The following is a 15,143-nucleotide window of genomic DNA, read 5'->3' on the forward strand; positions in this document are numbered from 1 at the left end:
GTATGTTCACATTAAAAGTTTTGCCCAGGTAGCAGGCCACAGCTTTGGCCCTGGGTATTTCCTAACTTGCTACTGTGTGTCTAATTATTTCCCAAACAAGTACTGCTAAAAGTAGTATTTTGTTCTCTAGAACAGAATACTAGAAAAGCTACTTCACATTGGTGCTACACATGAGAACTTTGCAAGATTGTATGTGTCCTTCAGATTGTATCTGCACCCTGCATCTGAAGATTTGTTGTATCTAAACACAACCACTGATCCAACCAACAGTTGATTTGGTTACATTCCCACATAGCTTTTGTCAGGTAACAGATGATTGTTTGGCTAAGAATACAAAAGCACATGGATAGAGGAAATACTGCACAAAGGAAAAAAAGAAAGACTAGTATGGAAAGTAACAAAGCATCATTCTTGAACTCAATTTAGATAGATTATTCTAACACCCTTCTAGCACAAAATTGTTGTACCTAGTCATTATAGTTCTGTTTTAAAACCTTATGATATCTTTGTGAATTTGCAATACTGTCTTTTTTAATGCTTTAAGTAAAAAACAAATTCTTACCATTAGGGTCAGAAAACCTGAACCTCTCTGATGAAAACCAATACAATAAACCAGAGGTCTTATTGCATGGACTAAACACAAACCCCCAGTAATAATGGTTTGTCGAAATAAGGAATACAGTAAAAGTCTATACTAGAACAAAGTATTCTTAGCCAGCTGTCAGAATGCTATGGAATTTTGCTTGACATTATACAATGTGGCATATGGTTTCCATACTTCTTAGCTTGTAATTTATTCATTCTTTCATGAAGTTTTGGATCATTGCCTCAATCCCTTCACTAATGAAACTAGAGCAGTCTAAAAGAAAAATATCCAAGATATATGGGCCAAATTTACTGGTGGTGCAATTCCATTAAAATAAGCAGCTATATTTACCTCAACTATTATTTAACTTAGAAATATATCATTAGTATGTATATACAAAAATACATACGTCTATATTGTAGTTCTGATATATTAAAGAAGAGATAATGTACTTAGATACGTATCAACTAGGCAATGAAATCTTGAAATAGGACACTATAAAGTGTAACAGCCCATAACTGCTAAATCGCAGAAAGCATCAACCAGACTTCTGGCTTCAAATTATAAACAGAGCCTTTCTTGCAACTGCCCTATCATGCATTTACAAGATATGATTTATTTTAATTATGTTCTGTAAAATGAATCAAAACCTGAAAGAAATTTACGTACAAGGCATATTGCTAGAATTCTGTCCTCAAATACATAGTGATAGCTAGCAGAAGAAATTAGAATGCCCCAATATGGAAGACAGCATAAAAGATGCTAACAATTGATAAACTAGGTCCTTCTCTATGGTTCATCAGGTCTTTGACTCAGGATTCTGTATGAGTCTTAGCTAATTTGACTTTTCCCTGAATCTATTTCCACTGGAATCTAAATCCAGAATAATCTGTAAGTGAATCTTTTAGTTCAGACATGGTTTACACAAAGCTATATAAGAATAAGGAAAATGTTTTTTAAGCAATTTTGATAGCCATTTCTGAACTGAAAGGGCCAGGCAGGGCCAGTATTTAGGAGGCTAAGGAGTTGTTCTAGGTAAAGCGATTGCTCAGAAATTCCCTTCCTTCTATTCTCCCTCTCCACCTATTACATTTGTATCATGCATGACAGAATTAAAAGATGGCAGGATCTATTATGGCAAATTACACACCATATTGGAAGCTGCCAATTTCAGTTTTTACTTACACAGTGGAATTTCACTAGTAGGCATAAAAGTGTAATGTACTGCTGTCCAGACACATAAATACTACTTAATACTGATCAAAACTAGAAATAGTGGTTTTTATGGTTCTTGATGTCTTTACAGAGAAGGGATTAAGTGCAGATAGGACATGCTTGATGTCTCCAGCCTCCAGACAGTGTCCAGTCATTAACAGTCCCCTATTCTGGAACCTATTATACGTTAGAAAGGCGTAAGATAGGCAAAGCCATGATCTATTGATGAACTACCACATCACTAATGAACACATCATAGATGAAGGCTAAACAAAGCTGTCTGTGCTAGGTTACAACAGTTTCTGTGACTAAAACTTCTACTGCCCTTTCATAATAGTTGTCATCGAAGAAATTTTGCGTTGCTCAAACAGCAACAAAAATTAACTGAAGTTTGTGCGATGACAGTGTTCAAACCAGCTAAACTACAAAAAAAAGTGATAGCATATTTTGTATGTGAGCCTGCTTTTATTTCCTGAATCTGCTACCTTTTTTTCTGCACAACACCATGTGATAGTATGATGAAAGTAAAACTATTACTGAATAACCAGAGCTTGCAATAATACATAAAAAAGAGGCCACAAACTCTCTCTGATTATGGGGTTCCATTCTAAACCTAAGCTTTGAAGGATTAAAATGGCTTTTTATGTCAACTGAGATATAAACCAACATGAAAATCTTGCAAAATTAAGCCAGGTTTACAAGACATTACGATGTATCTATTAATGCAGGACAAACTATGGGGATGAACAGGCTGTGAAGAATTTTGAATCTGAAAGGAAAACATTAAGTTCAAAGGCAACTGTGTGCTGAAAGCCCTACTTGTCTTAGTACCCGAAGTACCTCAACTCAGATTAGCAAGTGACTACTAATTATTTGCCTAATATCTAAATAAGATTCTCTGGTGTCTGTTAAACACAAACACAAAACTCTGTTTTGCACAGTGGAAGAAAGAGATAACTGTGGTAAATTAGTAATTCAAGCTTTCATTTTAGTCTATTTGCAACAAATTTTATAATATTTTTAAAAGCACAAAGAAGTATTTTAAGTTGAAATTGGACAAGATTTAAAAAATTATTCCATGTTAATTCAAAGAACCAAAATATGTAATTTTACCATTAAGAAAAAAAAAATTCAAATAGAACTGTTGCCCTAGCCCATCTCCCAGAGCTGTTAATGAGAGGCTTTTAACTGATTCTGATGGAATCAGGACTGGATCCAACCTCCTTTGACTGCCATTATTCTCCTTAGAATTAAGCACAATAATAAATATTGTCAAATTCAGAGCTTGGGGAAATATAATGTACTCTATAATGTAGAGCTTACTATGATTGCTTAATATGTTAATAATCTGCTAGTGGCAATTTGAACGATTAATAGTGATTACTGCAGGCATTTTTGCACATTAATAGACAGTGACATGTAGACAATAACATATTATAGTTACATACATAATTATACAAAGACAGCTTTAGTCACTGTTTTAAAATCACAAATATAAACTTTTATGCACAAATGTACAAGTAACATGGAGCAAGATGTCTGATGACAGTGTGATATACATGCATGAGTTATTTTATACTTAAATATACTATTAGAAAAAGTTATGCACAAAAAGATTTTTTTTACAAATATAAATATGTAGATAATACTACATTATAAATAACAGCATATACTTTAAAATTTAAACACAGATCAAATCACAAGCCTTCAAAATAGAACAAACTATTAGGTATTGCTTTCGGCTATGATGATTTCTGGTAATTTTCAAAACATTCCCTATGTTTTACAGAGCATGAAACTGTTCCCACTGAAGTAAATGGCTGTTTCCCATTTAATTCAATGACTGCAGGAACAATAAAACTACACAGACTATATTCCACATACATTATTATTTCACTGTTACCAAATAAAATAGTAAGTTTTAAAAGGCCTGGGGAAATGGAGTGACAGAAAGAACAAGAAAGCGAAAAATATTAGTGAATGCTATCGTACCGATTTCCATGGTCCCCGATGCCATGAAACATCACCAGGGCAAGAATGCACATTACATTGTGCCATATTAGGTGGCTTGTCTAGAATTTCACAGTTTTGATCACCCAACATTTGGCCAGTAGGAAGCTGACAAATCACCAGTCTTGTCTTTATTCCATCTCCACAAGTTTGAGTACACTGCAACAGAGAATTTCATATGCAAGGTCTTTGTTGAGAGAGTCATCACATACTATTAAATCAAAAAGATACAGCAATATCAGTACATGTCATTATTTACTAAGTCTATTTCACACTCCCTGGACATTCAATTCAAGAATAAGGACTTATAGTCTAATCTCATAAAATGAAAAGAATTCACCAAAATGTTTACCAAACTACATTTTAATAGTTTATCAAGTGACTTTCTATAAAATGCTTCAGTTACAATCTCTAATCTCAAAGTGAAGTACCCATTTGTGAGAATAAATTTGCATATATACTATTTGCGCTTGCTAGGAGAAAAAATGGAAATTGGTCCTAAACCAAATTTTTCTTGCCAGAAAACAGAAAACTCAGACACTGGGCACACTTTCTCATAGTCTAACTTCTACAGACTAAATATGTAATACTTAGATTCTAATTTCTAATGAGGTATTAAAAGCAATTTGATCAAAAGTGAGCATGTTCTAATAGTTTATAGCTTCGCACTGTATTTCAGAGTCATCTTTTAGATGCATGATCCTATCTTCATACTTTTGATTTGTAAGTACAACCCAGTAGATACTACTATTTGCAGTTACTCTAGGCAGTATTCATGAAACTTGATGTAATAGCATTTCTTTATAGCATCTTTCACTCTTTTTTAACTTGATCAACAATTTCACTGCAGGTTTTCTGCATACAATTCATCTATTTGTAACATAAAATAATTCCATCTCTCAAAATACAAGACACTACTGCAAAACATCCTGAGCCTCACGTAATACTTACAACTTTTGGATGTGTATTTACACTATTCATATTTACACTATAGTTGAATTTCATCAAAGAACAAAGTTCACATAATGAGGTTGAAAATCATTCTTTTTAAGTGAGTAACAAAATGCAGTTTACAATCAAATAATTATGTTACTATTTCTAAGTTTATGTAGTAAATAATGATTCCCTTTGAAAGTGAAATGATCTTACTTCTCCCCAGTTCCCATAGTTCCATCGTGGGCAGGGTCCAGAATCACAGTGTCTTGACTCTGGAGGTTTTGTTGCCTCATCACAGTAACTAGCACTTCTTCCTTCCTCATCTTGACATACTACCACTCGATGGTGAAATCCACCTGCACAAGTACTAGAGCACTACCAAAACATGCAAACATATGTATCACCATTGCTTAATCAGAAAAATATCAAATATGTCAATTACAACAATTTTATTATTTTTAATGTTAACTAGCAAAACTGCAATCTGCAAATAAAAATTTCTACTAGTAGCATTACTAGTACTAGAAGTATTACTTTGAAATCACAGAAAACTTACATTTTTAATTTATTTTCATAATAATAAAAATATTTTTTAAATACACATGCTTCTCTTTTGACCAAATCTGTACTATAATAGCATTTCTAGAAGTGTTAACACATATGTGAGAGAATAAACATATTAAAAATGAATTCTTACTGCTCCCCAGGGTCCAGTTCTCCATTGATATCCTCCCATTGAGGGACGGTTCCACTGGTTTATGTTGTCTTGTGGGTGGTGCACCGGAAGGTAACCTATTTCTGGAACATGGCTTGGATGGTCATGTGTTTTTGGAATATGATGATAAACTGCTGGACATGATGGCATGTTACATTCTTGTTCTTTGGAAGGTCGACTTTCAGGATCACAGTAATTCTCATCGATTTGTTGATGATAGTTGACACAGATAACTTGTCTTGTTACTATCCCACTATCACACGTAACTGTGCACTGACCAAAAATAAACCCGAAGTTTATGACAGAACACTGATAATTAATAACCAAAGAAATTTATATTTACTTCTGACAATAAGAAACATGTATTTTGTTTTTTTCAAGGGATACAATTTCAATCACACTTGCACTGAATATGAAGCCCCAGTCTCTAACTAGAACCTCTGGCCAATAACGTAAATAAGACACATTAAAAAATAATAATCACTATTAATACTTACAGGGGACCAATTTCCAACTTGCCACTCTCCACATGGGCTAAAGCAGCTTGAAATTTCAGCTGGTCGTGGTAAATGAGCACAGAGAGATTCATCTGCTATTCCTCCATGAGCATCTCTACAACTCACATAGCGAGCACGATCGCCCTTCCCACAGGATGCAGAGCACTGTTAGAGAATAATCCAAGCTCATCGCACTTTAGGAGGCCAAAACAAGTTCATGCAAGCATCTAAAATACTAACTTAACTTAGCATCAGCTTGACTTCAGAATTAAACACTGAGAACCAGATTTCCATCTCACACTGATAGAGCCGTGCATTCAGGAAGCAAACTGAAATATTGGTGGATGGTTTAAGGTTTTACATCATTGTCAAGTAAAACTTACTTTCATCACTATCAAAATTAAAAACTCTTCTATTAAGCAGTTTGTGCAAAAACTATTTTTCATAATCTTTATTTTAAAAATTAGGCAAAACTAGACCTATAAAGACCCAAACTGTTTAACATTGCTATTCACAGAAAAGATGTAAATCTTATTTTAGAATACTCAGATACTGATCAATTATTAAAAAAAAAAAACATTTCCTTGCATACTCTCAATCATATGAAAGCTATTTTGCTCAAAACCCCAGCTCCTAGAACCCTGTTTTTTTCCCCTCCTTATTTTTCCTGTCTACATTTGAAGCATACAGAATTTGCTGGGAGAATCTTGCTCCTCCTTAAGAAACAGGTTCTTCAAAGAATATCAGAATTCCTTTAAAATTTATCACTAACAGATTTCAGTCTGATATTTTTCAGACTGAGAACTTTTTATTTATGAATGAGAACTTTATGGAAAAATGGCAAAAGGAATGGAGGACCGCTCTGTAAGGTGTGAATGCTACTACACTACTTACTGGGGTCCACGATCCGTATCTCCATTGGGTAGCCTTCCCCACATGAACTAGAGGAGATGATGTAGTCCATAATTCTGTATTTTCTGGGCAAGAGGGCAATTCACACTCCTGTGAGGGTGAGAGAAAAACCTTTTAAGGTAAACATTTTGGAAGACCCAAATGCAAAGCAAATGGCTCCCGTAGAGAGAGATCTTACTATTACAATGAGCCAGCACTAATTAACAGGGAAATACCATATTCTAATTTATCCCTGGTGTTATTCAAAGGCTTTTTATTGAATTGTTTTGTTTCAAATCAAGATGCAAAGAAAATGTATTTGATATTAAAACTGTATTATTAATAACTAATAATATTTGAATTTGGAGAAAAAACTGTGTTGGGCAGCTTGCTGGAGACAACAGGCATAGATATTACGGTCTCCTGTTTCACAGCCACATGCTATACAGAAGAATTGACTGAAGACAGTGGCTGTTCTGTCCCATTCTTTATACCTACAGCTACTGAGAACACAAAATTGCCCAGTTTCAGTCAACAACCAGACAGGTACTTCAATTCAAAATACAAAGCATACTCAAACCCAGTGTTTTCACGTGCAAGTGGAAATAAATTTATAGCAATTACTTGGCTTTTATATTTTAAAATCTTTTTCTTACCTCTTCCCCTTGAGACAAGAAGAAGAGTATGCCCCCAAGGAGGTACATGGTTACCAGCTTAGCTGGATATAAATGAGAACCATATTAACACCATACTGAATCATAATTCATGACTACACATTTTGGAATTAGTAGTATTCCAACATCTAAAGCTCTTTTCAAGTAACCATGTCATTCTTTTAAAAACTATATACAAGCAGAATTTTAGAGAATACCAAGCCAGTCAGGTGCTCTTATTAAGCACTGTGGCAGGCAGACTCCTTATAATATTCTACATGTTGGAGCTTCCCCCCTGCCAAATAATCAAAAGCCTTTGGACCCTTTTCAATCATATACCAAATTTTCAAATCTCCAATCTCCAAATTACTCTTTCACTTAATTCACTAGGCCGAATTTGAAATTCAGGACAAAATAACAGACAGATTCAGTACTTTTTTTCCTCATTTTAGAACTAATTTCCTGCAAGTTCCCTTGGTCACTAGACAATACTTATATTTAGATGTTTTTAAGTAAAAAGTACAATCAACAGAAAAGCATTTTTCAACTTACTTGGTTATCTCTAGGACGAGTAGCAGCATTGCATTCCCTGTCATCATCCAAAATAACTGCATAATTCGCAGTAACACATTTGACAGCACGCATCTGGTATCCATGGCCACATGTCACAGCACACTGTTAAAGTCAGTAATTTCACACACTTTAAATATATGAACTAGTAATAATTATTTTTTAATTATTATTTTATTTTTAAACTCTTTCTAGAACGAACAGGGATTACTGCTGGGATGTCGTTAACTTTCTCCATTGCAGACTATATGTTGCTTAAACTGTGTCCATAACACAACAATATTTTGGCTATTGCTGAATCAAAAGATTACTTGAAAGCAATGGGACATTATATTAGGCATTAGCGTGATTATCTCTAATGTGACAAACTAACATATAAGAAAATCTGAGTGGTTTGCTATCTACATTTTCATTATTCTGGAGATGCAATATATTAATGTGTAAAAGTATCTCTGATATTAAGGCTCAGTGTCAATGACTTAGGCATTTAACTTACATGCGTATTCCTAAATTACAGCTTAGATCGCCAATAGGACAAAGAAATACATGAATACAACTGAAGTAATGGCTTAAGATACAATTAAAGTGTTTAAAAGATACTGTTTTGTGATCAGTCAGCCTGAACTAGAAAACAAGACGCCAGGAATCCTTCTGTACTCACTGATCCCCAAGGCCCTACTTGCCAAGATGCACATTCATGAAGTTCACATGGTGTTATTGATTCTGGTCTATCATTTGGATTACAGAAATCATCTCTCAGCTGTTCATCATTAAGTTGGCACCATACTTGACGATGTTTCATTCCTTTGCCACATGTCACGGGACACTGTAAAATTATTACACCTATCAGTTTGTAAAGACATGCATCAGCATTGGCTTCACTTTCTTTTAGTAATCTGTTGGATTTTAAAGATCACATAAATAACAAAAATGTTCCATGCATGTAACTAGTCAAATAAAACTAGTTATTTTATGAACTCTCAATTTCATGTAAACATCAACCCAAATGCTAATACAAAGGAATCACTATTAAGTTTCTAAAGTTTAAAAATATGAGTGCATACATTACAGCTTTCACAAGGAAAAAAGTTTAAGCGCTCCATGATTTTTTTGTACCCATACAATCTATAATAAAACAGAATTCTGTTCTCCAGTTGGTTGGACGGTTCTCATTGCTTTATAAAAAATGAAGGTAGGCATATTACTGTACAGATTTACTCTAAGTAGCTTCACTTTGTGATCTTAACATAACAAAATATCAGAGTAAAATAAACTCTGAGTGGTTTTCAGAAGTTCTCATTATTTGTACATCTGGGATGTGTATCAGCTAAATCCCAGGACTCCAGAATTTTTGTTATCATGTGCCCCAAAACAGCCAAAACAAAAAACCCCAACACTTAAGGCTGATTCTTTTAATATCGATGAGAAGGATGAAAAGTGTCTTCAGTTTTACTTTATTACCTCACTCCATCCACTAACAGACCAGCTTGGACATAAGAATTCATTGCAGCTCTGTGTTACAAGTCTTGAAAGTCCCTGGCATTCTCTGTCAGGAAGATGACGACCCAAATTGTTCATACAAAATGCTTCTCTGGTTCTGACACCTCTCTCACAGCTCCTAGAACACTGTGATGTATAGACAATATTATGAAACGGGAAACACAACACAATAAAACCAGGTCACAATACATAACCAATCTTAAAGGTGAAGACATTATTGATTGTGTTTGACAAATGTGTCTTATATTTAATCCACAGACTGCTCATGCACATGAGACAAATTTGGCACTCTGTTTAGTAGTTCCAAGATAAAACTCTTTAGTGAAGGTTAAAGTACTTATTCCTTTTCTCTAAAATACCCTCAGAACTTAATTATTAAGACTTTAAATAAAATATAACACCTTTAACCACCAGATCTTCTCTGCTGACTTCCAAAACCAAGCTGCAAACAATTTAGCTACGTTTCTTACAAAAGTGTGACGAAGCCGCTTAAATACGAAGATTGGTATTAGCTTAGCAACTCCTACAATGCTGCACTTGTCAAAAACTATTTTAGTTACTTAATCTAAAATGTTATAGAAATAAAAATTTTATTTGAACTAACCAGAACTATAATGGTACAATTATAAGGTTCTGAATTTGTACCTCTGACCATTCTGTGTAGTGCCAACTTGTTAACATACAGTCACCGTGGCAGGGCTCCCTACTTGGTGGTTTCTGCTGATCAGCGCAGTACTTTTCATCAACTGGAGCACTGAGTCCTTTTGAAATAGAGTACTTCATGCAGTGGATCTCTATAGACCGATACCCTGGGCCACACTTTGATGTGCAGTCACTTTTGCCAACACTGTGCCACCTATAAGAACAAACTGTTATAGAAAGCTAACTATGTTTTAAAAAATAAGATCACAGCAAATAAAGCATTTGGGGCATGTGCTAAGAATTGTCATGTTAATACAGATATACATTTTAGGGAACAGACAAAACTCTAAAATCTATCTCATGACTGGAATTTTCATATCAATATGAAATAATTTGACTCATAGGCTTAAAAAACACCTTTTTAAATTCGAAAGAACTTTTGTCTTAATCTCCTAGGTGACTTTGAAAAACATAAGCTATAATTCTAACTGTCCATCCTTTGAACACTTCAGTGTGGGCTTTCTTGGGGTACAAAACACAAACTTGCTTCAAATTAGATCCAGTTGTGGCTACAGTTCTGGTGAAAAACGTAAACTGCCCCAGATATACAAGGTTTTGAGTCAGGATATATAAGACTCATAATCCTAACAAAACACTTTTTACTTTACCAACAAAAATTAGAAAAGCACACTAATTCTACATAGATTCAGAGGTGGAATCATAATGCATAAATCCATTATGTGAACAGATTCGAGGAAAGGAAAAAGCCGCAGGAGAGACGAAGGAGGTAGAGAGGAGGGACAGGGCATAAATCAGTCTGTATTACTTTGTTGCAATCTCGTATCAACAAAAACAAGTTAAGACCACAACAGCTCCACCAGTTAGGAACCTCTTTTTACCTTAATTCACACTCTGTATTACACTCCTCAAAAACATCTGGTACAGTGGGTATAAGTTCACATCTTTGATCAGACACTACTACATGATCACTTTTACGTATGCATGTCATTCTTCTTCTTCGAATACCTTGAAAAGGAATCAAAGCAAATAATGGGCTAAAATAAAGAGTGTTTTTTTACACTAATAGATTCCATTCATCCTGTAAGAACTACCTCTTTATACAACCTAATAATTGTATAGAGGAGATTCTGCACAACATGTTGCTGACTACATTCCAGGTGGGAACAACCTTGTCCCGGTCAGTCCTGCCATTTCCCAGCTGTACTACAATAGTTTTACAAGGATATCAACTTCCAGAAAACTGCAATGAGCAACAGTCTGTTTACTCAGCAGGCTAACTACTCCAAAACACATCACATCTGTCCTTTTCTAATTGTCAAATTTGCAAACCACCATGTTAACTTAGAGATTATGATCCTTTTCTTTAAGGAAGGAGAAAACTGGATCACAGTGTACCTAAAAGATCTGAAGTGCTGGGAGAAGTACCACAGCTGACACATGCTGAGCTTCTCTAACATGTAAGTATGTCTACAGCCTGACTCAAAACCAGAAGAAACTCACCATCACAAATATACAGGCTAGTAGGAGTACCTATAAAAAATCTGTGTAAATACACTTCATATATATATTTCATACATATTGTGGTTTTATTTTGACACTGGAATGGCCTGTAGAATAACAGATATATTTTAAAATGTATCTTTAAATAGCTTTACCCCACGCAGTAGATAACCAAAAAAGAAAAATAAATATATATGAAAGATACTAGACAAATCAGTGGCCATCTGGAAATAGGATAACAGAAGTCTAATACATATTAGTAGGAATACAACACCATTTTCTAATGATGCATTAGACCTGAGTCAGCTGGTGTTTTTTTTATAAACCAATCCTAAATAGGCAAAAGAAAGGAATACAAATGCAGTTTTCAGTATAGAATTCCACTGCATGAATGCTGAAAATAGTAAAACAAAAGCAAAATCTATTCCTGCCCTTAAAGGCTCTGCACACCTAAAGTTTACTGACAGCACTGAGTTCCTTCCTTACAAGTACAGATGAAAAATCCAAGTACTTAAGACTAGTCCCTTTGTAAATGCTGTAAGGTCTTTGGTTCTGGTGACAAAATAATTCACAGTACCTTGGCACATCCTGCTACAGTCTTGCCAGGGTCCGTAAGGATCCCACGTATACAGATCGCTTCTGTCTTCTATTGGGATATTGAAGGAATAACGCACATCAGGGTTGTATAAATTCCCTACACACAAAACCTTAATTGAGATAAAACGATAGCTGTTTTTCAGTGAATTTGAACATAAATTTATGAAGAGAATGTTCATGTAGCAAAGTTTTAAACATGAAAAAAGTAAACGCACACCTGTAAGGTTAGCTCTTCTTCGACTCTGTCAGTGCTGTTAATTCGTTCTATTGTATGGTTTGAACCACTGTACTCAAAAATGGCTCCTTGTATATTGATTTCTCTTTTTGACATGCTCACAACAAAATTTCCATTCAAGAGAAAATTTCCATGAATATCAGATAAAGCTAAAAGTTAAAACAAAATACTGGAAATAAAACATCTATTTAATTAAAGGGTTCTAACAATGAAAACTCTTAATACTATAATCTTCTCATCAACACTTAGCTTTATTTTAGTCCATGTGCAATACTTTAAAGTTATATCAAACAGTTTCTAATGCATTAATTCAATCCTAACCATTGTTAACTTTCACCTGAGCAGTTGTCATGGATTTCTCTGTAATAACAACACAACTTCAATAGCATTCGTTCTGCTGAAAGGTTGACTGCGCATGCAGTCAACTTTTAAATTTGGTTAGGTTCTCCTACTGTAGCAGGAAACAATTATTATCTGTACTTCTGGCCTATTCTATAGTCCAAGTTCTTGTATTTGCTAGAGCTACTTTTAGTGTAGTGGCTTTTTAAAGTAAAAACAAATTATTAATAATTTATAATAATAATATAATGACAAATTTACATTACTAAAGATTACTAACAAATTAAAAATGAAATTTAAAAATAAAGTAAAATTTTTAGTAAAGGAATGCTATCAGGCTTTACTACCTTTGAAATGGTAGCTAGTATCAGGGGGTGAGGGTTGTTTCTGTGTCCTGCAAGACGCATGTGCAACAACAGGGCAAATGGGCAAGGAAAACATATGGAAAACTCTGAGGTTTGTTGAATAGGATAGTAACAAAACAAGAGACAAAATCAAAAATGCACTCATATTCTTTTATAGATATAATGTAAGTACTATGAAAGAGAATGGCCAAGATTCTTGGTACAATGTGCTTATGAATTTTTGTTCCTCTCGCATACTTGCAAATCTGTAAACGTGATCTTTATACTCAGACATGATAGAAAAAAAGAAACGGAGACAAACTAGTAAGTTTGCTGAAGGTCAGACTGCTTCATTTGTAAAACGAAGTATATGCTTCCAAGATTTAAAATCATACATTCCTTCACTATTCCTGATTTCACTTGTAGAGTTTTAATTAACATTGACAGAACAAAGTAAAAAATTGACAAAGTCATGCAATGTTCTACGATTTCTATTCTCTGACAAATGAACACACGCATTCAAGAATTAGAAATCTAACAACATCTCACTCATTTGTCTGAAAACTAGTATCTACAGAGAGACTCATGCAAATGATGATTCAATGTAATCAGGTATTTGCTCTAAAGACTTTTACCAGATTTCTGATAATACATGCCTAGAGATGAGCTCTGGTAAGAGCATAAAATGTATTTATCAATGTTATACACAGGAGGCTTTTACCTAGGTAGTTGTCATCTTCTGGTTTCCCTGAGTAGCTGTGCTGCCGAATATCAATGTTTGTTGCTCCTTTGGGAATATTTACTACAACATTGTAACCTGCAATATAATTATTCACAAATTAATTCTATATAAAAATAGTCAAATACTAGTAAATACAAACTTATAACTAGTTTTATTCACAAAACCCTGCAGTACACCAGTGACAACTGCTGCTGACTGCCCGCTTCTTTTAGGAAAGGAAATGTGACTATCATCATTAATATGAAGTTTCTTTGTTGGTGGTTTTTGTTTTGTTTTTGAATCAGTTAACTGATCTTTGATTTTCATAACTCTTCAAAGTTCATTCCTGTGCTCAGGAATGTGAATTCAATTCTTCACCAATAACATGAGTCCAACCTACTCAGAAAAATCTCTAGAGAGCAGCCCTACTCCAGAAACCAGTCAAGTATAGCAAGTGGAACTCAAGACACCTCCTCACAATTTAGCCACAAAACTTTTCTACAATAAAATGAACAAATTGCTTAATATGACATATGCTGACTCCCTGATGATACAGTCCAGGTAGCTTTTCTCACAGCACTCAGAAGGAGTCCTAAACACTCAAATACCGCAGTATCGCAGACCACACACATAGGTAAATATATTAGATAAACTAGCCATGCTTGATCCACATTCTGATACTTAAAATGTTACCCTAGTGCTCTCCCTTCAAAATACAGATGATTCACAGATAAGTCACCACTACCTCTGACTACTATAATGGTAGCCTTGTTGTAATGTAACAAAATACCATCAATATCTACTTTTTAAAAACGGTTGCTCTGCACATAAGCATAGGTTTAAAAAAAGCTGTTTCTCACAGATGCTACTCACAAATTCAAAAGAATTCTTATGTCTAAGAAAAAACTGAGTGTGGCAAAAATTGAAGAGAAATAACAAACAAAAACATGCAGTCTGATGTGTTAATATAAACTTAGCTAAATTTTCCTATTTTTCTGTGTTTAACAGTCTTGCCATGATTTAACTTTAGTTACTTGGCAAACCTCTGCAAGTAAAGATTTAAGTGGCAATATTCTGTTCAAATTGTGTTGGGTTTGGCTGGGATAGAGTTAATTTTCTTCATAGTAGCTAGTATAGGGCTACATTTTGGATTTGTGCTGGAAACAGTGTT

The 15,143-nt window shown here is 34.4% G+C and overlaps 1 protein-coding gene across 3 annotated transcripts in view; it reads right to left on the reverse strand.

Moving 5' to 3' along the window:
• The window catches only part of ADAMTS20 (ADAM metallopeptidase with thrombospondin type 1 motif 20), an 88,372-nt gene that overhangs the window by 29,002 nt on the left and 44,227 nt on the right, over positions 1–15,143 (reverse strand). For all 3 annotated transcript variants that reach the window (XR_009726639.1, XM_061361186.1, XM_061361185.1), the window contains exons 16-28: positions 13,973–14,068; positions 12,551–12,717; positions 12,314–12,443; positions 11,115–11,241; positions 10,219–10,429; positions 9,535–9,699; positions 8,735–8,899; positions 8,056–8,178; positions 6,854–6,961; positions 5,960–6,124; positions 5,445–5,735; positions 4,961–5,122; positions 3,794–3,970 (exon numbers count right to left, since the gene is read on the reverse strand). Coding sequence is in view for 2 of the 3 variants with exons in the window: in XM_061361186.1 (XP_061217170.1) it covers positions 3,794–3,970; positions 4,961–5,122; positions 5,445–5,735; positions 5,960–6,124; positions 6,854–6,961; positions 8,056–8,178; positions 8,735–8,899; positions 9,535–9,699; positions 10,219–10,429; positions 11,115–11,241; positions 12,314–12,443; positions 12,551–12,717; positions 13,973–14,068 (2,087 nt within the window). In the remaining variant the exon portion in view is untranslated. The remainder of the gene's footprint in view (positions 1–3,793; positions 3,971–4,960; positions 5,123–5,444; positions 5,736–5,959; positions 6,125–6,853; positions 6,962–8,055; positions 8,179–8,734; positions 8,900–9,534; positions 9,700–10,218; positions 10,430–11,114; positions 11,242–12,313; positions 12,444–12,550; positions 12,718–13,972; positions 14,069–15,143) is intronic.

Source organism: Neopsephotus bourkii, unplaced genomic scaffold, assembly GCF_033783945.1.
Source record: "Neopsephotus bourkii isolate Nb327-2 ecotype Australia unplaced genomic scaffold, CSIRO-AGI_Nbou_v1 NB_1053, whole genome shotgun sequence".
Classification (NCBI taxonomy): Eukaryota; Metazoa; Chordata; class Aves; order Psittaciformes; family Psittacidae; genus Neopsephotus; species Neopsephotus bourkii.